Source organism: Malaya genurostris, chromosome 1 (assembly GCF_030247185.1).
Source record: "Malaya genurostris strain Urasoe2022 chromosome 1, Malgen_1.1, whole genome shotgun sequence".
Taxonomy (NCBI): Eukaryota; Metazoa; Arthropoda; class Insecta; order Diptera; family Culicidae; genus Malaya; species Malaya genurostris.
In genome coordinates, this window is record NC_080570.1 from 114,765,767 (window position 1) to 114,792,095 (window position 26,329).

General features: G+C 36.1%; 2 protein-coding genes across 2 annotated transcripts in view; one reads left to right on the forward strand and one right to left on the reverse strand.

Moving 5' to 3' along the window:
* The window catches only part of LOC131425448 (uncharacterized), a 25,529-nt gene extending 13,905 nt beyond the window's left edge, over positions 1-11,624 (forward strand). Inside the window, exons 3-4 of the mRNA XM_058587389.1 lie at positions 11,002-11,236; positions 11,325-11,624. Of these exons, the coding sequence (XP_058443372.1) occupies positions 11,002-11,236; positions 11,325-11,435 (346 nt within the window). The 3' untranslated portion in view covers positions 11,436-11,624. The remainder of the gene's footprint in view (positions 1-11,001; positions 11,237-11,324) is intronic.
* LOC131425447 (uncharacterized) overlaps positions 11,604-26,329 on the reverse strand; it is a 16,624-nt gene continuing 1,898 nt past the window's right edge. The window contains exon 4 of the mRNA XM_058587388.1: positions 11,604-12,277. Within this exon, the coding sequence (XP_058443371.1) occupies positions 12,225-12,277 (53 nt within the window). The 3' untranslated portion in view covers positions 11,604-12,224. The remainder of the gene's footprint in view (positions 12,278-26,329) is intronic.

The window sequence follows — 26,329 nt, forward strand, 5'->3', positions numbered from 1 at the left end:
TTTCGTTAGACGTGATAGTGATTATATTTGGATTTACTAACATCTTCTGCAACTTATTTTGGGTTTGTTTTATTACACTAGTAAAAGCAAAGCCTTGGTATTACATTCCTGTAGTGGATTTTGACCTTCTGTTTAAACATACTTCGCAGCCGATTCAGAGTGTATAGAACCATTGCATGGCTGGTGTTACGATCCTACTGACACTACGAATCCTTCCAGGTCGGGGCTCGAACATAGGACAGCTGGTTTGCAAAACCAGTGCAGTATGCATTGAACCGCCAACCCTTGACAGTAGTATTTGTCTTGAATTCGGTGGTTACTTTTCATCACTGCCAAGGAAAAACAGATCGAGAGGAAAGTTGACGAATGGAATTGCGAACATAAGAAAATTTGCGAAAATAAATCGCCGGAGGTAGGACCCTAAGCCATTTCTGAAATTTCTAGAACAGCGTTCATGGTCTGTATCAGAGGTGGAAATAAGCCCATTTTGCGCACAAAAATGTGAATCAAGATTTTCGATTGTGAATCAAAAAACCGAACACCGTAAATTAAAAAATTGCGATTATTTTTTAAAATGTGGGAACTGTATATTACACAGAGTAGCAGCAGACCTTATGCATACGCGCTCTTTTTATTGCGCTGAGACAAATTTGTTCTCGTTCTCAGAAAACAACCATGCGCAGTTGCTCTCACAAAAAGTCGATCGCGCATTTTTGTACCGCGGCAGAAATGAATGTACAGCCTACGTTCTAAGCGCATTTAGCCAAGAACGAGGTTCGAGTGCTCCAGTTTAATAACATTTATGCAATTTTATAAGAATATTAAACCGTACATTTTTTGGCAGTTGTGTTTTCTGAGATTTGTTTAATCACTTTCCTTGGCGTACGGCACAATATTGCTAATAATCATCGTTGATCCCAATGAGGGGTCCTACAGGAATTTTTAACTATAGATGACGCGTATCAATGAGACATTAAAAATCATAGAAAAATTGCCAATTTTGTATCTTTGGGAAGTTTAGTGACGGGTGATAAGGAATATTAAAGGAACATGTACATCAATTTTTTTCGTCAGTTCATATGTTTGAGGATGCTCGAATTGGGGAATATTGTCAATTTGTAACTTTCCGGAATGCTCTTTCAGCAGTCCTTATCACCAGAGTTGGGAAAAATACCGGTTCCATGGTATGTTCATGCACTAATTAGGTTAAACTCAATAAAACGCTATTTGACATGAATTTGATTATTATAGAACTAACACGAGCGCTGCATTTGAATGGTGCGTTTGAATTGGCGTAGCAAAATCCTGCACTTCTGTTACTTCTGTGTATGATATTCAAGCTTCAAGCACTTTGTGATTGGACATGATTTTCTTATCATTATAATTATTATTCATTGCAGTATGTATGATAATATTATTAGCTGCTTTTATTGATGGTTATCACTAGGTAAATTTCAAATACATCACGAAACATGGAATTTCGATGCGACCGACGAAATAAACTGACTATTTTTATTTACTGTGAATCAAAAAATTTCTTATTTCCACCCCTGGTCTGTATCGCATTCTTCTGGTTACTTTATTCATGTTCTCTGTCACTTTAGGGAACCTTTCTACTTGATGGATAATCTTTGCACTTTTGAAACAAATTTCTAAAAATTAATTTTGTAAATTGTTGCAATGTTGCAATTGGATCGGTTGTGTTTAACTCAATTCGTCCAGGTCCAGTATTGCTATTTTTATATGATTGTTCGTTAATTAAGCTATCATTGAAAATGTCCCGATGAGGTAATGAAATGTATGTTTACTAAGCTAAAGTTTTCTAAGCTAAACTCATTTGTAGATTAGCTCGATTATTTGATTGTAAGTGAACATTTTTTCATTGGATAACGTTAATCGAGCTTACTTGACTGTATACTAAACAAATTCGCCCTTATTCTGAATAACGTCGTATCGTTTTTTCGCTCGTATTTCATTTGTATTCCCCATAACGCTAGCAAAATCAAAGGTAGCTATGATTCGATCGAACCACATTCGATCGAAAAATCAATACGTCGTTATTCAGAATAAGGGCGATTATATCGATTCTTTGTTTATTTTTTATGTGATCAACTAGAGGTTGATCCTGTAAAATTTTTCTAATTTTTGAACCCGAACCAACCCGTTAAACATGAAAAAATCGTCACCCGTACCCGACCCAAACCCGACAAACATATTTTTTCTGAACCCAAACCCGACCAATACACGTCGGATTCGGATTTGGGTCAGGTTTTGCGTACAAATACCCGAAACCCGAAATCTCTTGTTTATTTCAAATATGTATACATGTTTACACTTAAATGTGAATTACAGTGATAAGTGCTAAGTGATTCCTCTTCGTAGAAATTAACATAATATCGAATATTTTCAAACAAAACGCATAACAATTGGAAACTGACACGTAGGGACCATGTTATTGTGAGAATCACAGTATTCATAGGACAAAACACATAGATTTGTAGACCCACGTGAAAGGCAAAACTCCTAAAATTGCGCCAAAGAATAATCCGCATTAATCCAGGCTTCACTGCTTCACAATAATAAATAAATAAATGAAGCATGTAGACTAAAAACTTTTGCAAGATGCGGCCATAGTGTCCGAGTATTCTCAATTTGTGGTCCGCGAGCGGATGGGGGCCTGGAGTTGTTTTCGGGGGCAGCGAACTTCTTATACAAGTTTCATTTTAGAACATATTTTACCGCTGCAATTTTGAATTTGATGGGTAGATAACTTTTAATTATTAATCGTTTTATGCCATACAAATAAAATGTTTATTAGATACTTACAGCCTTCACCACGTTGTCCGGTTTTATATTTCATGTTGCGCTAGAGGAAAAATGGCATCACCCTCGGTCTAATTTGATTTGTATCTTATGAATGAGATAACAATAAAAGCAAATATCACTCCGATGTAAAATGTCACGATGATCAATAGCCTGGCTCAACCCAAATACTGCTTTGCTACGCAAACCTACCCCTATTAAGGACAACTAAACCAGTTTTGAAAAGTAGTGCCATCAGTAACAGTGAAGATCTGAAGCCTCAAGGTCTGTTGAAATCAGTCTCATTTTCCAACTTTATGGTGGCACATAATTCTCCTGACTTCGGATTGTGGAGATTCAAAACTGCAACATAAACTAATTAGCATACAAGTCGAATCTAACCGCAAAACATACCGGCTATCCCCACACGGCATTGTGTCGGAGTGGTGCGCCTATTTGCCAACCAATCACCAGTACTAATGGGAAAATTTGTCTGACGGGGCGAGAATTTCACCGCCCGCTTCTGCTCGCTTGAGGGACCGGTGGCAGGTTAGAAACAAATCATAGCAAACATGTTTGCATAAGTTTTTCGTCGCTGCGCAGGTGGAAACGAACCAACGTCAAGAAGTAGTGTTGATGTATGCGATCTGCTTTTGATAGCACCTTTCTCCGGCTCAGGTTTATTGGCTCGGCTTGAGCGCATTCACGAACACAGAAGACGAACACTACGACGCAAGGCGTTCCATGCCGTCGTTTCCCATCGAAATGGAAACGCGATGCTACGCCATGGAAACCGGGCAACACCACCATTCGAGATGGTTATGGAAGAATGCAATTACCTAATTGAGCGAATTGCGGTGTAATTCTTTTATTGAAGCTAGGGACACTATTTTGACAAACTCGCGCGAAAGCTTCGATACATTAATGATTGAGAAAATTATGCAAATCATTTCATTCGAAGAATGTGTTAGCAATTTGTTGGAGCGACGTGATTCTTGCAATTACTCGAAGCGTAGATGTCCGGCAATACTGCACACCAGACATCCTTGATCTTGCGTGAATACTTCATAAACATAATTTGAATCTAGAATCTAAGTTGAAAAGTACGTTCAAATGGCAATTATCTCAATTATCTGCTAATGATCTTTTGAGCCTTAGCTAATCTTACAATCAATCAATAATGAGACAAACTTTGTTTTTTTTTTCATGCGGTATTTGTGGCTAGATACCTACTTCAGACAGTTCATATTTTTCGTTTTGTCATTTTATTTGGAGATCAAAAACTCGCATATTTGTCAGTCCAATCATTATTATGTCTTTTTCGCTTGAAAAAACTGAAACTGACCTAGAGTAGTTTCATCAAACAAACACTTTTAACGAAAATGTGTTGAGTTCGCAATGGGGGTTTGATCAAAACTGATATAAAAACCAGGATCAAAACTGACTCGATTTTCAGTTCAACAACGTTGAAACTAGGTTTGAAACTAGCTTCAAACAAATGGATTGACAGCAGTTAGGGTGGAAACTGGGATAGGTTTGGCATCGAGGGAAAACGACATTAATTTCTGTTTGACATGACAAGTTAAAATGAAAGAACAGTAAAATTCTCGGAGAACATTGTTGGTGTAGATTGACCGTAGTTGCATTCGGTTATTGACCGAATGAGTCAAAATACACAATAAATCCACAAAGTGCTGCTTGGAAGAAGCAAAGTTTTTTTTACTGTGCATACCATCTCTTTTAAACTTTTCATAAAATGTTAAATAACGACGCCAGCCACGACCGAATAATAACAGCAGTATTTCGATGAAAATATCTCTCGAGCAAGATGAACGGCGCATGAAATTTGTTCGTAAATGGTCCAATCGCTGATGTGCACAACAACCTTCTCTACGGCATTAACGAACTGCACAGAGTGCAAGCAAGTCTACTCATATAAGCCATTCGATGCCGCGATAATCTGTAGGCAAGATGTGAAATTTTGATAGTTAGAACGAGTTGTTTTGGAAAGCGGTTCACAAAATGTTTCCAGAGCAATTTGTAATTTGTATCAAAGCCTTTAACAATCTGCTATTAAAGTGTTTATATTACCTTCATCCAAAAACTTCAAAGTATCACCGATAGCGAATCTTGGATTGATACCATGGACGACTACTTTGTACAGCAACCAAGACAGTATTAGGTTTTACACGATGACGACACAAATGAGCTACCGATGAATCAAGTTCATCTTTGACAGCTGCTGGTGGTTTGTTTTGTTTTGCGACTGCAAAACAAAAAGTGAAAAATGACGAAAAAGTACCTGTTAAAAACGTGTTCCACAGTGAAAAGAACTGAAAGATTGTCCTGTATGCGTTTCCAGCATCAAGGAGCGATATTTGTATAAATCTGTTTAGTGTGAGGCGACTTGCAATTTTTAAATTCAAACGATGAACCTCTGATGAACTTTTAAACTGTAAACAAACCACCGGCGGCTGTCAAAAAAGTTCATTCTGTTCATTTTCGTGTGAAACCTAATTGCTTCATAAATTATTTTTGTTCATTATCAAAGGGTCATTCAACATTTGGTAAGTGATGGTGATTCGCTATGATACACTTTTAGTTCCACTATTTATTCAGACTACCTGGTCATTTTCCGTATTTTGAACCAGCACCCCTCTATATAAATCATAGCCATCTTACGTCAAAAAATCAAGTTCTGGCCGTACATAAAAACTTGTTTTAATCCACCTGAGTAATGACGCCTTTATCATATTACTAAACATCATACGCATTACTGTGAAATACGAAAAAAAATATTCGTAGAATAGAAACAGGATGGTTTGTTCGGACGTAATCTTGGAAAAATCTACAAATCCTGTTTACCCAGTAGTTACGGAACTGGAAGTAGGAACTACAGGCTTTCGGTTCCGTAGCTACTGGGTAAACAGGGTTTATTAATTTTGCTAGATTACGTCCGAACAATGAATAGTTTGTTTAGAATACCACAGTAATGTTTATGATATTTATAAACATAAACTACTACTGCTACTACATCCGGTATCTCCAACAAATTCAAGAATTCCGTATGAAACTGTAAGACTTATCCTTTGAATCTATAAAATTGTGAAAACAGATTTAGCCATCTTGAAGCATCCTTCTTACAGCTTTTGACTACTATTTCTGATACTCCCGAAACCGGATTCCGAGGACCGGAATAGCTGAAGATGGATCGTATGGGAATTTTAATTGGGACCATTAAACCTTCTACTTGAACCTAAGTTCAAACCATCTCTGAAAAAATAAACAGAGTTCCATTTTGGAGAATTTGAACTCTATTTTCGGTTCTTCTGGAATCAAAAATCGGGAAGGATAGCCGGAGTTTTTTTCATAGAGCGTCTACTAACAATGACTAACGAACGATGACTCAAGATATACTCCTATCCGTGTCAGCATCCTGAATGCCCCTGACTCAACTTTATTTTTCGATACATCCATGCAGCGCGAAGTGCGTGGAATCCCGGATCATCTACGCTCGACGGAAATCCCAAAAATATTTTCTAGTAAATTCAGACATATTGACTCTGAGAAAACGTTTTACACGGACGGATCGCGAATTAAAGAAGCGACAGGGTTTGGTATGATCAACAATAATGTTTCGGCCTCATTTAGGCTTCAAGAACCTGCATCTGTTTATATAGCAGAGTTTTTTTTTATTCAATAATATAATATAATATTAAGGCACACTATATATAAGCGCAGAGTTAGCAGCAGTTCATTATAGCTTGAGTGTAATCGTCACATTATCTCCAAACCATTATTTCCTCTTCACAGATAGTCTGAGTGCAATTGAAGCCATTCGCTCAAACATGACTGGCAAGAATGAACCGTTTTTCTTGGGCAAAATAAAACAGTGCCTGAACGCCATTTTGAACAATAATTATTTAATCACTATAGTCTGGGTTCCGGCTCATTGCTCCATTCCAGGCAATGAAAGAGCCGATATTTCAGCCAAATGTGGTGCTATTGAGGGTGAAACTGCCAAGCTTCTTGGGATAAAGATGATCTGGGTCGGTGGATGCACTCAATAATTCCGAAAATATCGACAAATGCATGGTTCAGGGGACTGGATGTGAGTAGGGATTTCATTTGTATGATGTCCAGACTCATGTCCAATCACTACACGTTAGAAGCACATCTCCTTCGAATTGGGCTCTCCGAGACTAATCATTGTGCTTGTGGAGAAGGTTATCGGGATATTGATCATGTCGTTTGGACATGCGTGGAGTATCGTGATGTCAGATCTCAACTAATAAATTCTTTACGTACCCAAGGTAGACTATCCAATGCCCCAGTTCGAGACATTCTGGCTAGTCGTGACCTTCCATACATTAAACTTCTTTATCATTTCATAAAGATAATTGTAGTTTCAATTTAATAAAGGACCCTTTCAAGACTTAGTTCTGATTCCAGCTGCGACCATGAGTTCAACCAATAGCTAAATTAGAATAGAAATTATGTAATGATACAAACAAACTCGAAATAATATATGAAATTATCAACAAAATGTCTGAAAATAACAGCTTATTTTATAATTATTGACGAATTACCTAAAATGATATTCAAGTAATAAGAGGAATATGCTTTAATAAATTCAAATCGTTGTGACTATTTTAGAATTATATTAGAATAAGAATTTTATGTTCGGCAAAGAAAAACTTATTTAAACTGCCTTAAGAAATAAACGTATTTATGGAAAAAAATTACTAACGATTGAAATAGTTTTGAGCCAGAATTTCAGAAATTTGTTCACGTTTTTTGCTTCGTCGCTTCAAGTGACGATATAAAATTTTTAATACTCTTCGCCCTGTAATTTCGGTACCGAAAATCGTATCCGGATGAAATTCTAAAGTTTTGTATGGGACCATAAGACCTAAGTTTTTGAAAATCGGGCACGCCCTATCTGAGGATAATCAGTAATCAGTAATTTAAATATTTACATTAGTCACCTTGTAATTCCGGAACCGGTAGTCATATGAATAGGAAATTCTGAAATTTTCTATGGCATCTTAATATTTTTAATTTGAAATCAAACAAAGCACGCTGTGTAAATCGATCGTAAAGGCGTGTTGTGTTTTCTTCTTTCGTACCAGCACGTGCCGGTAGGTACCGGTTTTGTAGCGTTTGTATCATTTTGTATCGTCATTTTAGATAACGGTTTGAAAGTTGTGACACATATCGCCCTGTAATTGTGGAACCGGAAGTCGGATCCGGATGAAATTTTACAGTAGCTTTGGAGACAATGTGTGCTCTAATTTAAATCAAGATTGGTGAAAGCCGGTTCACGCATCGTTGAGAAATCGAAGTGAGTTCTACTTTTTGAGTTTTTCTTCACTACTTTTGGTGTTTCCGGAACAGAAAACGGGAGACCAGTAGTCCCGAATTAAGTTTACATACCTACATACCTGTATACCTTTGTTCCGGAATTGGAAGTCGAATCCGGATTGAATGTTCAAGGAGTTTTTGAAGAACTCATTTCGGTTGTATCCTAAGTTGGTAATAATCGGTTCAGCCATTTCCGATAAAATCGAGTGTACATTTTTCCTTCATTTTTTCACATGTCACTCTGTATCTCCGAAATCGGAAGTCGTTTCGGTATGACATTCAATAGCATAATACCTTTCAGTTGAATCTAAATTTGTTAAAATCGGTGCAGCTATCTCATACATACGCACAAACAAAAACGATGCTGTGAAACCGCATTAGTCATTTTTTGCCTTTCTCTATAGAAAGGTATTAGAATTGTTGCAAAAACCGACTTTCGAACGGAGCCTCGGAGACCCATAGTGTTATATACCATTCGACTCAGTTTGACGAGATCGGAAAATGTCTGGGTGTGTGTGTATGTGTGTGCACTTTTCGAAGATATTTTTACCGCTCAATTTTCTCAGAGTTGGTTGAACCGATGTTAACAAACTTAGGCTCGTTTGAAAGCTACTGTCGTGCCATTGATCAAGTTCAAAGATCAAATGGCTGTGACTTTGGGTTCCGGAGATATGATTGTATAAGTGACCTAACTGACAAAAATCGTTGCATTTTTAAACGCTCAATTTTCTCAGACATGGCCGAACCGATTTTAACAAACTTGGGTTCGTTTGAAAGCTACTTTTGGGCCATTGATCAAGTTCAAAGATCAAATGGCTGTGATTTTTGGTTCCAGAGATATGACTGTATAAGTGACGTAACCGACAAAACACGTTGTTTTTTACCGCTCTAATGTAAATAAGGGTGCCAATCTTTTGGGATCATCTCTAATTTCGTTAAGCGCTATTGTTCAAAAGTTTAAGAACCTCGAAAAAAGTCCTCATGCAAAATTTGAGCTAAATCTGACATAGGTAAGGGGTGCTGCCCTGCGGGTAAAGTTTGAAAATTTTCGATCTTTAAAAAGCACCATAGGGGGGAGTACATGAAATTTCTGAAATCGAAAATTTTTTTTGATGCCAAAAATCTTAAAATTGTATGAAACGTCGAGATTTAGTGTTATCTCAACAAAAAAAATCTTTTTGAAAAAAATCGACTTTCTGGTACTTTTGAAAATTGAAAATTTTAAAATTTTGATAGTCCCAGAAAGTCTATTAAAAAAAAAATCGAGATGACACTAAATTTTGACGTTTCATACAATTCTAAGACTTTCGGTATCAAAATATTTTTTTCCTCAAATTTAAAATTTAAAGTTCGACAAACAGGCATTCGGTGAAATAACGCTTGTGACTTTCGGCGAATCTCGACCTCTCGAAACGATTAATTGCCGAAAATTCTAAAACTACAGACAATCGTCTGTAGTCAAGAGCAGATCTGTTATCTCTTTCATTTATTATACATTACATATCGTTTTGCCTTTAGGATAAATAAGCATGCTGTTGACAATACATCGACCAAATCGAAAATCACCAACTCCACTCGTGGGTCTTTCATGTTTACGGTCCATCTACCTTGTTTGTCTATTTAGTAGTTATTGAGCACTGAAGTTTGTTTAAGGTGGATTATTCTTTTACGAGGGTTTCAACCCAGTGTCCCTTATGTAAATCTACGAAGTACTGTTTTCTATCCGCCTGAAGAAATTTCAATGTATTTTACCAATAAGTGGAAACGTACACACATCAAACAAACGAACCCAACATCTGGAAATGTATTCATTAGTACGTTAGTCATGAAGGCTCGATTTGCGTCATCCGGTGGATACGTGTTCTCTTACATTTTCATCATCAAACTATTTTACCAACGGCTATGCATTTGAAGCAAAGAATATAATTTAAGTTAACAGGAGAAAATCAGGAAACATTATTTTACTGAATCATTCTCAATGATTACATTGTAGACGAATCATTCGATGAAAAAAAATACGATAAGGGACGCGGACAAATCGAGCTCACCACCACCTACATACAGAGATGGCATTTCACCAGCGTTATACACGCTAGAGTCAGATTTTTGCCACACCGAGGATGAAAAAACGAAGCACCGCATAAAGAGGAAAGCGCACTTCTTCTCAGTGTCGAATAGACAGCATTTGAGTGTGTGCTTGTGGTTAAAGCAGCTGGCGCGAGTGAAACACATTCTCTTCGCATGAATCGCTCACACGCGCTCTCGTCTAAATACACCCAAGTGACCACTGGCGCGTGATGTTGAGCGAACACTTCTGTGAACTTCAATTAATAGAGAGTAGATCTGGCCTTGCTATGAAAAATTTGCAAGGAAAACCGAAAATTTTACGATAAATTGTTTTATTTTGCTGATTTTGCGTGTCCACGCTTCATCTACGAAAACCATACAGCAGAGTGCTCACCGGCGTGTACACCTCTGTGAAAGTATCTGCATCCACCTCAGAGAATTTATTAGCTAATGCTCTAGCACTTTGGTGCGATTCAGTGGAAGAGGTAAAAGGAAATAAACAAACGCACTCATGATGCGTGCACACTTACACAACAGTGGTGTATAAATGTGAAAGAGAAGAGCTCTTCTTGAAGTTGTCAGTGCGAGGGGAGAAATTTTTCTTGCTCTTCGTCACACAGAGGAGATAGACATCTCTGCCTACATACTATAGTAAGACGTATTGATGACATAACACTACAAAAGTCTATTATCGTATTCAATCAATTCTATTTAAAACTCTCTTTAACAATAAAACTCAATCGATCGTTTAATTTTTCCTTCTTCCAGAAAGCCCATCGCCGTTCCACCTCCGCAGAAGCACTATAAAATCGTCTTCATTAAGGCGCCATCACCACCGACACCGGCTCCTCCGGTGATTCCACCTCTGCAGCAAAACGAGGAAAAAACTCTGGTCTACGTTTTGGTCAAGAAGCAGGACGAACCGGACGAAATCATCATTCCAACACCGGCCCCAACTCCTCCATCCAAACCGGAAGTGTATTTCATTCGTTACAAAACGCAGGTGATTAAGCATACCTCGACTTACGTTAGAATCTCAGCTGAGCGTCGTGTTTCGTTTTTTTTCTTTCCTTTCCTATTCATCAAAACAGAAGCAAGAAGGGATCTCCGGTGGTCCATATCCGGAGAGCGGAGTCCCAAGCGGAGAGTATGGGATACCAGCGGGTCCAAGCCCCAGCAACAGCTACGGTGTCCCATTATAAATCGGTCCTGTCCGAATTCGTCTATCGCAAATTCTTAAGGCTGTTCACAACAGGAGTGAAATAGCTATAGGTTTTAAGGCATTCAAGACTACACAATTTAGGTAAGGATTGTTATCTCCTTCTATGAAGCTGTATGAAGTATGTTACCGAAATAAAACACATCCGTAGTTTTTATTTTACTTACTAAAATCTCTCTTTTATTGAATTAGCTTAAGTATATAAAACAATTTGTTTCTCTCTTCTGCTAAGCTATACAACTTATAAACTAAAACTTCGTTTCTATCCCTATATCATTTATTCGTTTAATAATTTAATAGCGAAAATATTGTCAGTTTTTTCGTTTTAAATTATATTAGTCTTTCGCGCTTAGCCTGACATTCGAACCGAGATTTCGAGTTTATGAAAAGGAGTGATGAAATAAAATAAAACAAAGACTAACGATACACTAAGAGACAGTGCCGACTACCTCCGAGAAGTTTTTTTCCGGTAGCCTACCATGCGCCATTTTTCTTTTGTCACCGTTAAGAAAAGAGAAATGGCCGCTAGATGGTAGGCTGGTTCGAATGCCAAATGTCACTTTGCTTTTGCTGAACTAGTGTTAAAAGTAAGCTAGTTTGAAAGAAGGATACTTGTAGGTGTAGGTGGGTCTAACCGAGGGTTGCAGAATTGAAAAAAAAATGTGCACGCACTAAACTAGACTAGTTTTAAAGCAACTACAGAGGTATCGCGGGTTTTTGTGTTGTCGTTCAGAGTTTACCGTGTGTATAGTGTAGGAGAATTTATTTGGCTTTATTGGTATCCGGGATGTCCACCGGGGGCACCGTATTCCGTGTGCGGCAGACCTGTTGGAAGAAAGTTAAAAGATGGGGGAACATAAGTGCACTTGCAATGACTGACTGTGACGGTTGTAAACATAACATAACAAACAAACGAGGAAGAGAGTTAGGTTTAATTGTTCGCCGTAGAGAAATCGTCTTGATGTTTGTGTTTAACCAACATTTCGAACCGCATTTGTCGCGCACGTTTCTGTTTTGCAATAGCCGACAGCCGGTGCATAACGCTGTGGTGGCGCCGAGTGGGGAGCTGTCATATTGGGTTTCTGTTTTATTGTTTATCGCACGAGGATGCGTCTGAAAAGGCGGTGGATGGCGCTTCTCTATCAACAAAATTGCTGGGATAGATTGTGGCTGACGGTCGAGAAGAGACTGTAATTATGCGGTTAGGTTACACAAGTTCGAGCTGGCATTTAGGATGCGATGTTTTTTTTTGCTTTGGCTTGAAATGTCATTGCCACAAACTTCATAATAGTTGCAAATTAGGTCAAGAGAAATGGATGCGTGTATAATTTGCCTTAGCACGATTGCAAGGTTCAGAAATATGTGATATGAGTATGGATATTCGCAGGATGACCAAATCAGAAAAAAATCGAAATTTCAAAGAGTTATAATAAACCATACGTGAATGAGTGAATGAAGCTTAACAATTGAGTATCTATAACTGACTATTGAAACAAATTACTACCCTACCTTTCATTTTATTTTTTTTTTAATTTTTTATCGGAACTATTCACAGACCATTTTTTTTTAATACGATTTTTGAACAAAACTTCTAAATTCGAGAAAAAGTACTTAAAATATGGTAGTTTTCCGGCTCCGTGTACGACTAAGATCGAACATTTCTCAGACGAACTTAGAACTGAATTCTTTCTTGGCTGCTCAGTTTTTACTACTCGATCAACCCAATTGACAGTCACAATTCGAATGTCATTGTCATTTTTGCTCTTGATATGAATATGCCAATATAGAAGTCATGCGACGATTTACTGACGATTTTTAGTCAAATTTGTACTTTATCACTAATAGTACTGTTGTTGTACCGTTGAATTCCACTATGTTATATCGTCAGTGCAGAGCAGTTCAAATTGAACTGCTTACTGTAAAACCTCAGCAGTTCAAATTTATGTTTATGTTCAAATTTAAGTAAGAAATGGGACCGCTTTATTCACCTCGAAATGCAAGAAAATCGATTCGACCTGGTTACCTGCCTGGGAAAAAATTATTTGCAAACCAAAAACAAATTTTATTAACAAAACCGAACACCTCAATGGTAAAAATTAACATTATTTAGTTTGAAATAAGAGATAAAATATCAAAAATCATAACAAAGTCTGCATGAGAAAATAGTAATAAAATATAAAATTTTGTCATTGTAATATCAAAGCAAGAATAAAATATTTATAGAAGACGAATTTTCCCGTTAATTGGTATTCTACCATTCAGAATAGAATAATATCATAAGCATTCACTATATCTGATGCTGATGTAGTTTATTCAATAGTGTTTTATTTGAAGGTAGAGCTAATGGATAAATTGAACGACATGAAATTGGGATAACTCATCAAAACACACATTTGCATATCACAATGACATAAAATCCGAATGCCGAATGTGCTTCGACGCATACGAGTTGATTCGAAATTCTGTCTACTTCGATTTTGCTCGTTTTCGTGCTGTTTTCTATGAAAATTCGGAAAGAACAGTTCTTTAATAAGTTCAAATTAAATATGAAATTGGCTTAAAAAACTGTCTGCCTTAGTTTTCATCGCCCATTCTTTAAACTAAAGTATAATTGAATGGCGAAAGTTGCTTAGCTTGTACACCTATACATTCATAAACATAACGAAAATACAATTGCACTTGAGTTGACTTGAGTTAATAAGCATGAGAAGTATCTGTAGTAGAGTTGCCGTTCCCGTTTCATTATATTTTTCTTTCAAACGTCAGCCTTAAATGCAACATATATAATTTTGTAAACCAATACTAACCATTAATCTATCTTTCAATAAATGGTAACAAAAGTGGTCATACCGGTTTTCTTAGTTCTTGAATTGAGCGGCTACGAAGCCGGACAGCAACCGAATTGAAGCAAAGCAACGAAGTAGCATAAGTAAATTTTTCACTTGCACCAGGTTAACGGAAAACTAGCGGTTCGTACACTAAATTATTAGATTTGTCTAGCGGACGGATAGTTTCATCCGTTATTTCAAACAGGATTTGAATCTTTTAATTTTGATAGGGGTAAATAGAGAATTTCGAACCCTTAGTATGATTTGTCATTATCTGACATCGATATCTACGATAACTTTTGTTATCGTATTATTTTAGTTTCTGCAGTTGAGCTGATTAGACGAATTTTATGCTCTCTGTGATAGTTCAGTGATTTCGAAGATTTTAAGAGAGTGTTTGTGGTTTAAAAAATTCTACATTTGTTTTAGCAACATTTTGGTATCAAACAAATAGGTAATAAACGGTAATTATATTATTTTGCGAAATTGCTTGTTTGAATAATGGAAGCGCTGCAATCACAAGAAAGATTATGACGTACATCCATGAATTACAAAATTTATAAAAATATAATTCGGTGAACTACGGAATATTACAGAAAGGACCTAATGAGAGGGTTAAATCACTATTGCACTTAAGACGTCTATCGCAAAAAAATTTTTTTGCTGCTAGTCTTTTTGGCGGGCAGTTAATCGTTCACCGCTCGAACAACGAAATTTTGCCTAAGTAGCTGCTTATAGCTTTATAACTAAAATCACAGATTATATAGGATTGCAGCAATTCCCAAGAGAGAATTTACCAGCAAAATGTTCACAGGGTAATAAGAAATTTTTCCTCCACTTGCAGCATGGCTCACTGGAAGAGATTTTTTTATTTGAATTTGAGTTTATTTTAATTTGAATTTTTGTTTCTGAAATTCGATTTGGTTTTTTTTTAATTTTGAGAAACAATTCGATACTGGAACCGGAATTCGAAAATCGATATGGCCGAAGTCAGATAAATTAACCTGAGTAGCTGTATAGTTTACATTTGTTTCAAAATGTTTGAAAATCAGTGTAGACATATTTGAGAAATCGTAGAACAAATAAAAATTTTAGCTGCCTTCCGAATCGAAAACTGAATACCACTTAAACTGAAATAGGTTTATTTGGTTATCGACTATCCAAATCTGCTAATTATCGGATTAATTTATGTGAAATAGACATTTTTATACTAATCAGCCTGTATCCCCGAAACCAGAAGTTGGATCTAACTGAAAAGCAAGATGTTATATAGAATCTTAAAATTTTTCATTTGAATCTTAGATGATTCTTAGATTTCATTTGAATCTTAGATCGTTTTCCATCTACGCGAAAAATGAGTTACACAATTTTTATTTCGTTTCACATATCATCCTGTAGCTCAGGAACCAGAGGTCGGAACCAAACATAATTCAGGAACCTTGTTTGGGAGCATACGGCTTTTCACATGAATATGATTTTGTAGCAAACGGTTGAGTCATTTTCGAAAAAAGGTAAAAAATTGAGTGAAATTATTTGTCACACACGCATTTGCTGATCTCGACGAACTGATTATAATGGTATAGGGGAGTAATGTTATTCCAGCATTTATTGCTGGAAGTTGTTCAAAACAATATAATTATGGAATTGCTTTCAACTCGAAAATTCTGCCATCATCTGGTTTACGTATGTCATATTCGAACGATTATGTTGCTAAAAACGAACCGTGCTAAAATCGGTTCGAAGCTAAATGTCATGAAAATAAATGCTGTACACAGTCTTTTTGGTACTTAGAAACAATTGTATGTAACAGTATAAAAATTCGTGTTTTACGTCTGCGATAGTTCAGTGATTTCGAAGATTTTAAGAGAGTGTTTGTGGTTTAAAAAATTCTACATTTGTTTTAGCAACATTTTGGCATCAAACAAATAGGTAATAAACGGTAATTATATTATTTTGCGAAATTGCTTGTTTGAATAATGGAAGCGCTGCAATCACAAGAAAGATTATGACGTACATCCATGAATTACAAAATTTATAAAAATATAATTCGGTGAACTACGGAATATTACAGAAAGGACCTAATGAGAGGGTTAAATCACTATTGCACTTAAGACGTCTATCGCAAAAAAATTTTTTTGCTGCTAGTCTTTTTGGCGGGCAGTTAATCGTTCACCGCTCGAACAACGAAATTTTGCCTAAGTAGCTGCTTATAGCTTTATAACTAAAATCACAGATTATATAGGATTGCAGCAATTCCCAAGAGAGAATTTACCAGCAAAATGTTCACAGGGTAATAAGAAATTTTTCCTCCACTTGCAGCATGGCTCACTGGAAGAGATTTTTTTATTTGAATTTGAGTTTATTTTAATTTGAATTTTTGTTTCTGAAATTCGATTTGTTTTTTTTTTTAATTTTGAGAAACAATTCGATACTGGAACCGGAATTCGAAAATCGATATGGCCGAAGTCAGATAAATTAACCTGAGTAGCTGTATAGTTTACATTTGTTTCAAAATGTTTGAAAATCAGTGTAGACATATTTGAGAAATCGTAGAACAAATAAAAATTTTAGCTGCCTTCCGAATCGAAAACTGAATACCACTTAAACTGAAATAGGTTTATTTGGTTATCGACTATCCAAATCTGCTAATTATCGGATTAATTTATGTGAAATAGACATTTTTATACTAATCAGCCTGTATCCCCGAAACCAGAAGTTGGATCTAACTGAAAAGCAAGATGTTATATAGAATCTTAAAATTTTTCATTTGAATCTTAGATGATTCTTAGATTTCATTTGAATCTTAGATCGTTTTCCATCTACGCGAAAAATGAGTTACACAATTTTTATTTCGTTTCACATATCATCCTGTAGCTCAGGAACCAGAGGTCGGAACCAAACATAATTCAGGAACCTTGTTTGGGAGCATACGGCTTTTCACATGAATATGATTTTGTAGCAAACGGTTGAGTCATTTTCGAAAAAAGGTAAAAAATTGAGTGAAATTATTTGTCACACACGCATTTGCTGATCTCGACGAACTGATTATAATGGTATAGGGGAGTAATGTTATTCCAGCATTTATTGCTGGAAGTTGTTCAAAACAATATAATTATGGAATTGCTTTCAACTCGAAAATTCTGCCATCATCTGGTTTACGTATGTCATATTCGAACGATTATGTTGCTAAAAACGAACCGTGCTAAAATCGGTTCGAAGCTAAATGTCATGAAAATAAATGCTGTACACAGTCTTTTTGGTACTTAGAAACAATTGTATGTAACAGTATAAAAATTCGTGTTTTACGTCTGCGATAGTTCAGTGATTTCGAAGATTTTAAGAGAGTGTTTGTGGTTTAAAAAATTCTACATTTGTTTTAGCAACATTTTGGCATCAAACAAATAGGTAATAAACGGTAATTATATTATTTTGCGAAATTGCTTGTTTGAATAATGGAAGCGCTGCAATCACAAGAAAGATTATGACGTACATCCATGAATTACAAAATTTATAAAAATATAATTCGGTGAACTACGGAATATTACAGAAAGGACCTAATGAGAGGGTTAAATCACTATTGCACTTAAGACGTCTATCGCAAAAAAATTTTTTTGCTGCTAGTCTTTTTGGCGGGCAGTTAATCGTTCACCGCTCGAACAACGAAATTTTGCCTAAGTAGCTGCTTATAGCTTTATAACTAAAATCACAGATTATATAGGATTGCAGCAATTCCCAAGAGAGAATTTACCAGCAAAATGTTCACAGGGTAATAAGAAATTTTTCCTCCACTTGCAGCATGGCTCACTGGAAGAGATTTTTTTATTTGAATTTGAGTTTATTTTAATTTGAATTTTTGTTTCTGAAATTCGATTTGGTTTTTTTTTAATTTTGAGAAACAATTCGATACTGGAACCGGAATTCGAAAATCGATATGGCCGAAGTCAGATAAATTAACCTGAGTAGCTGTATAGTTTACATTTGTTTCAAAATGTTTGAAAATCAGTGTAGACATATTTGAGAAATCGTAGAACAAATAAAAATTTTAGCTGCCTTCCGAATCGAAAACTGAATACCACTTAAACTGAAATAGGTTTATTTGGTTATCGACTATCCAAATCTGCTAATTATCGGATTAATTTATGTGAAATAGACATTTTTATACTAATCAGCCTGTATCCCCGAAACCAGAAGTTGGATCTAACTGAAAAGCAAGATGTTATATAGAATCTTAAAATTTTTCATTTGAATCTTAGATGATTCTTAGATTTCATTTGAATCTTAGATCGTTTTCCATCTACGCGAAAAATGAGTTACACAATTTTTATTTCGTTTCACATATCATCCTGTAGCTCAGGAACCAGAGGTCGGAACCAAACATAATTCAGGAACCTTGTTTGGGAGCATACGGCTTTTCACATGAATATGATTTTGTAGCAAACGGTTGAGTCATTTTCGAAAAAAGGTAAAAAATTGAGTGAAATTATTTGTCACACACGCATTTGCTGATCTCGACGAACTGATTATAATGGTATAGGGGAGTAATGTTATTCCAGCATTTATTGCTGGAAGTTGTTCAAAACAATATAATTATGGAATTGCTTTCAACTCGAAAATTCTGCCATCATCTGGTTTACGTATGTCATATTCGAACGATTATGTTGCTAAAAACGAACCGTGCTAAAATCGGTTCGAAGCTAAATGTCATAAAAATAAATGCTGTATACAGTCTTTTTGGTACTTAGAAACAATTGTATGTAACAGTATAAAAATTCGTGTTTTACGTTGCTCCCAAGCATTTCTTTGCCATACAGCGCTCAAAACTCCCACTGCTGGAATAGGGGGAAAAGTCGCTTACACAAAAATTTCAATATCTTTGTTAAAAATGGACGGATTTTAACAATCTATGGCTTGCTGGATAGGTATTACCCTGCGGAATCTAAGTCTGAAAACATATTTTGTTTTCAAGGTCGATTGTGACAGATACTGCCAAAATTTTGACATAAATCTTCGTATAATCCAAAAAGTAAACATCCGATCTTAAAACCATTAAATAGCGTTCTGGGTGACGGGGAGACCTTTCATTTGTGACTAGCAGTGAGATGATACCTTTTTTATCAATCCGCATGTGTTTTTTGCATGGATATTCTTAGGTGTTTTAGTTCTCATGACATTATTTTAATTATCATCGTTTTAAACGGCAACTTGAGATTTTAATCACTCATTACCCTGTAATGCCGGAACTGTAAATCGTATCGAATTTCAATTCTAACGTGTGACAATCGATTGAACATTCCATGAGATGTCGAAGTAAGTTCCACTTTAGAGTTTTTCGTCATTATTTATGGTAATTCCAGGAACTAGCATTACCCAAAATGATTCGAATAGCCTTAAATTAATACGCCAAACAATTTACATCTTCTATATCGATATGAATTTTAGAAACTCATCATCTGTAATTCCAGAATCGGATAAAACTCACCAATTTTGTATGGGACCTTAAGTCCGAATTTGTATATTGTATGGAACCTGACTTTTTGTTTTTGAAGTTCAATTTGGCGAAAATGATCGAGAAATTTTGAGAAAATGATTGAGCTTTGAGAAACGATTCGATACTGGAACCGGAATTCTAGAATCGGTGTAACAAAATCAGTTAAATTTACCTGAGGAGTGTGTAGACATCTTTGAGAAATTGTAGTGCAAATTAAAATTTGGAGGTACATTCCGAATCCAAAAACGAATACCGCTTAAACTGAAATAAATTTATTTGGTAATCGACAAACCAAATCTGCCAACCCAATAAACCTGATTAATTTATGCGAATGGACATTTTTATACTAATCACCCTGTATCTCCTAAACCAGAAGTCGCATCTGACTAAAAAGTAAGATGTTTTATAGAATTTTAAGACCTCTCATTTGAATCATAGTTGTTTCTTAGATTTCATTTGAATCTTGGATCGGTTCAGCCGTCTACGAGAAAAATTAATTGCATTATTTTAATTTCGTTTCACATATCATCCTGTGGCTCCGCAATCAGAAGTCGGATCCAAACGTTATTCAGGAACCTTCAATCGAACCTTCAATACTGATCAAGACAAAATAACAAAAATAGTTTTTTGTATAAATGGTAAGCTTCTTATTTACTTCTACGGCTGGTTCAATCAAACGAGTCTATACAAATCTCAGTTACAATTGTGACAATCAAGATCTCAACATTCGATTTTGTCCAATCTAAAATTTTTAAGCCCACATAAAATGACAGAAAAAAATTCTGAAATTATTCTGTTGCAAAATCCTTCAAACTGAAAAGTAATGTGAAAGTAAACACGAAGGAATTTAACAATTTTTGTCCGTAACACAGTTTGTAAAAAAAACTTATTGAAGTAAGATAAAAGCTTTTAATTCGTCGAATCATTTTACTATGGAACATTATTTCGAAAGGATAGACATTTTAATGTACGATCGATAAATTTATCGCCTCCAACGGAAGCGTATCGTACGGCAAATGGAGATAGCCCATTATGAAACGGACACCCTGGAACTTCCCCCTTCCGCATCCCGCGAACGTCGAACATAATTATGCGATGTTTATTTGCGAAATATTGTATATAGACGATGAAAAAGAAAGCATTTTCGTCTGTCGTCTGTCGTTAGCGCAGTTCACCGCGAAACAACTTTTTCTTCCCACGCCCTGTCCGTTATGTTCGATTCGATATATCACCTGATTGGCTCAGCTTCGCAACGGGATCCACGGAACATTAAGTATTTTCGGGAACCGGTTCGAGACCGGTGTTCCGAAAAAAAACGCGGCGGTCGTGCAGCCTTCTTGATGCGAGCGGTTGAAGATGAAGAAATATTCCACCATCTTTGGGTACGGATCGGATATTACGGTAACATTTACATAATAATCAAATCAACAGCTACATTGGAAAAGATGTTATGGGCGCGAGGATGGACACACCTCATCTCAGATTAATGACAAAAACGACATAACGAACCAGTTTCGGTCGGTATTGCCTAATGTCAACCGTTTCGGGGAGGGAAGAGCACACATTGGTTGTTGTTCTTTTTCGAAAAACTTTCTCCCTAGGAGATTTGTTTAACCGCATATACTAACTTTTGCCAGCTTCGCCTACCGGTGGAACCCATTGAATTAGCATAAAGGTCTACAAGCAGAAAGCGAAAGTGACATGCCGTATGATGAATATACACCGAAGTTTTGGATGGTTTTGCCGTTGACGGGTAATCGAACGATTCTTCCCAAACGCGACATCCTCATTTGTGGTGGAAGATTTCAGTGATTCGAATTTTTATGGCACATAACCAGCGGTACTACTTCCTAATAAGGAAGCATCTTTCCGGATATAAGAATCCGTTAAAATCGACGTTCTAACATATAGGTAGTGGGTTGTAAGATCAGCACCCGTTTAACATGTACTAAACAAATTTTCTAGTGTTAATAAAGATAAATCGTGAGCTTGTCCATAACAGTAAATAGGTTTTAATTTATGATATCTGGACTAATTTATATTCTCAGTATCTTTTGGCACGTGAAATGAGGAGTGCAAACATAAATACGTAATTTAACTTTGGCACGTTAGATTTCTTCAACCATTTTATAAATATCTGGTAAAATGATACATTTGTAAAATATTGTTCCAAAAAAATTTCGCTTCAGATCTACTGGTCAATCCCAAATCATCACAATCAAAGGAATTCAGTGCGGTTGATCGTAGATCTTGATCACATGAATTCAATAATGTCACTATTGCTCCTACGTAATAATTTTTAAATACTTTACTGCACAAAGTTGGCGAAATTTCATTGCAATTTCCTTTTCTTTCAAGAAATTTTGTAACCAGAGCTCAACTGCTGATTTCGCTGAGAATAAAGGCAAAGCAGAGCTCCGTATCATGCAGACTGCCGTATTGACAGCAATTTGTTGTACATTGGACTTGTCACTCTACGAAATACTTAATTTTTTTCGTACAGTCTCTGTGCTATTGGAGCTCTACAAAAAATGACTTCATGTCCAATATTCATCGTGGGGGAAAACTCTTCTGACCATTCTCTATAGGAAGTATATGAAATTGCTGGAAAATCCGAGTTGTGATTGAAGCTCCGGAGACCACTGGCGCTATCTACTATTCAATTCAACACCTTTCTATTCGCTTATTTTTTCGAAGATGGCTAAACCAATTCAAACAAACGTTAGTTCGTTTGGAAGCTACCATTGAGTGATTGATCGAGTTTGAAGATCATATGGCGGGTGTTTCCGTTTCCGGAGATATAATGGTATAAGTGACGTAACTCATAAACTTCACTTCTTTCTATGGGCTCAACTTCAACGGATTTCAATAAAATTCGGAAGGGTTATAACGAACATATAAATTTTGGCGGAGATACCTGATCTGGTTTCGAAAGTATTGGACGCGTTTGAATTTGGTTAATTGAATTTCGCAAAGCTCATGACGAAAACTAGTCAAGTATAGTAGCGGTATGAATGACAAGTCGCATTAAACAAGTTACTCCAATCATTCTAAATGGATTTATGAAAGCATCAATAATGAATTTTGCGTTCCCACTAAAACTTGTAAATTTCATACTTTTTTGCAATGCGCTATTAGTATCAAATGTATCAAATGAGACTATATGAATGGCAAGAGAAAGGCATTATCACACCACAAAGGGGATCTAGAAGAGGTTTTTAGAAGAAGGCGGGTCCTGTCTCCCTGTTTTGTTTTTTAACGATATTTAACAGCTATGAAAGATCGCTTTCGCAAAATAGCTATTTAGTAATGCGAAATCTGACCCTGATCTTAATCACATTAAACACAAATCATTATTTTTCCACTTCGCAAACATTCATTAGAATGTGGATAAACTGTTTGAATAACTACTTTTAAGTCAAGTCAAAAAACATCCAACTTTCCAATTAACTTCACAGGCAATACGAAGTTCCACAGCATATATAAAAATCCACTTTCAAGTTAAGTTTCAATTCCTCGTAAACATTTTCACTGTTTAAAAGAACACGCGAAATTTGCTCTGAATTTTCGATTTATGAATAGGTGGATAGTAACTTAAAAAATAAGATGCTAAGTCATTCACTTTTATCCAAACGTTTGATTACTTGATACCAACACTTAGTCACAGGATTCCCGAGTTTAGATAAAAATACCTTATGATCAAAAAAGATCCGGAATTTTCATTTTAAAATTCCCGTGCTTGTCCAATCGGTGAACTTTTATTCTCTCAACGTTGGCAACACTTTTATACACATTCTGTCAAATTTTGACGCATATCGTACGATTAGTTTTTTGTTTGGCGTCTATACAAAGAAGTTGAAAAATTTGGCGTGTGGCGATTTCTATAATGGATGAAAATTTAGAACAACGTGCGTGCATAAAATTTTGTGTTGCAAATGGATTTAAGTGTTCCGAAACGTTGAAAATGTTAGAAAAGGTCTTTGGTGAAACGTGTCTAGGAAAAACACAGGCATACGAGTAATATAAACGCTTCAAAGGTGGTCGTACAAGCTTGAATCATGATGAGATCCCTGGCCGCCCAACAACATCTGTTACTGAAGAAAACATTGAATCGGCGAAGCAAATCGTGTTGCAAAATCGTTCTGTACCGATTAGAGAGATTGCTGTGTTATTGGGCATATCTTATGGATCAGCCGAACACATTTTAACTCATGTTTTGGGTTTGAAACGCGTCGCTTCTCGGCTGGTGCCAAAAAAGCTGAATTTCATTCAAACACAGCGTCGTGTTGATGTGGCCAAAAAGATGATTTCCAACGCAGATAGTGACCCCACATTCATCGAATGCATCATAACTGGTGATGAGGTGTGGATCTATGAATATGACGTCGAAACCGCACAACAATCGACTGAATGGCGCTTCGAAGGCGAGCCGTTGTTCTAAATTTTCATCCATTATAAAAATCGCCACACGAAAATTTTTCAACTTCTTTGTATAGACGCCAAACAAAAACTAATCGTACGAGATGCGTCAAAATTTGACAGAATGTGTATAAAAGTGTTGCCAACGTTGAGGGAATAAAAGTTTACCGATTGGACAAGCGCGGGAATTTTAAAATGAAAATTCCGGTTCTTTTTTTATCATAAGGTATAGCAAAATTTAGCATCCTTAAAATATTTCTTTTGTTTTGATACAGAAACAGTTGTTTATCTGTTTGCAATGTTTTCTGTGGTTCGAAAAACATAAATTTACGATTTAAATCTACACTGAGGTCTTTTATGCGTTTCCGAAGCTACGCGGTATCTTTTACGCGGATTTCCAAAATTACGCGGTTTTTTAATTCATATTTGTTTTCTTGTTTTGTCTTAGAAATGTACGAATCGTCGAGATCTGGCGTTATCCCGATTTTTTTGCAAGTCAACTCTCTGACACTGACTTTAAAAACAATACTACACGAGATTACATCAGATCTCGACGTTTCAAGCGTTTCTAAGAAATTTGACATCAAACAAAAAATTCCGAATTCAAAAATCGGATTTTCAAAAAAAAAATTTGTCGAAAAAACACAACATCTCGATGTTTCACGCGTTTTTTTCAACGCGGATTTCCAAAGTATTGCGTATACCCCGCGTAAAAAAATACTTCAGTGTATTATATTATAAATGAATAGCTGTAGTGGTCAATATTTCGGGAGGTATCCGTCAAACAATGCTCGATTTATGTCAAGATGATATTCTGCTCTGAACAAATTCCATGACTGTTTTTTGTTTGGTGTCGTAGCAAAAAATCTACCATAAAACATTTGAACACCACACCAACTAACACAATAAAGACACATTATGGATCGAATTTCCATTCGATTTAATCGAAATGAAATGGACCAATTTTTCAATCGGATGGTAACTGGGGATGAGAAGTAGTTCCCAAACGATAACATTGTGCGAAAACGATCATGGTCAAAGCAGTATAGCAACTCAAACGTTGGTCAAAACAGGACCGATTGCAAATTTTGTGGAAGTGGAAAGGAATCATTTATCATGAGTTGCTTCATGACTACATGGCCTAATTTAATTCTTTACCATCAACAACAACTTGATCATTTAAAAGCTAGCGATTAGTCAGAACCATCTAGATTTGGCAAACAAAAGAAGTGACGTCTTCCATCAGGACGTCAGTACATACTCGAATACAGTGAGATTTTTAAATCTCCCGGGCGCTTGGTTGGGAAGCTTTAATGCATCCACCATATTATCCGGACCCGATTCCAAGCGACTACAAAATTTGTTTGGCAAGTGTTTCACTTTTCTAACGAAAAAATGGGCTTGAAGGGGTAAGGCCACCATAGAACCTAAAAAAATCAAAAAAAAAATAGGTGAGCCTAAAATTTTCCTAGAACCCTCTAGAATAAAAAAAAGCCTGGTGTTCAGAATGAATCTTTAACTGGTTGTTTATGACAGTTTGCGAAGGCGCCTCGCGCTGCGTTTGATGCATCTTGAGACAATTTTATCTGCGTTTTTCTCGAAACACGATATTCAAAATCGGGCGAACTAGTTTATGATATATATTTAAAAAAACATTGTTTCTTGTTCCGGCTTCAAATTTGAAGACACAGCCGGTTCGCCCGTTTTGGACCTCCCGGAAAACTAGCCGCAGCAACTTGGTCATGAAGAGGCTATTTTTTATCGAAATTTTAGACGTTGAAACACTCAAAAATAAATTTCGATAGCTCACTGCATTTCCAAAAAACGTTTCTGAAATTGTCTTATTTTTTTGAAGCGCATTGTGGTCTTACCCCTTGAGAAAACCTCAAAAACCGATAACTTGAATTTCGCGCCAAAAGCTATCCTGTAGTCCCACATTGTCTCCCAGAGAGTTTGAGTAATTTTTACGAGGTTTTTCGTTTTTGAATGTTCGATCAACATTATAAATGTCTTTGAATTTTAGCTTGTTGTTTTTGGTTTTTTACAAATTTCAACAGTAAAAAAGATTTGAATGTGATTGGAAACTGTGACGATCAGTGATAAATGTCAAAACTGTTTCGCAATGAAATCTCACTTTGTAAC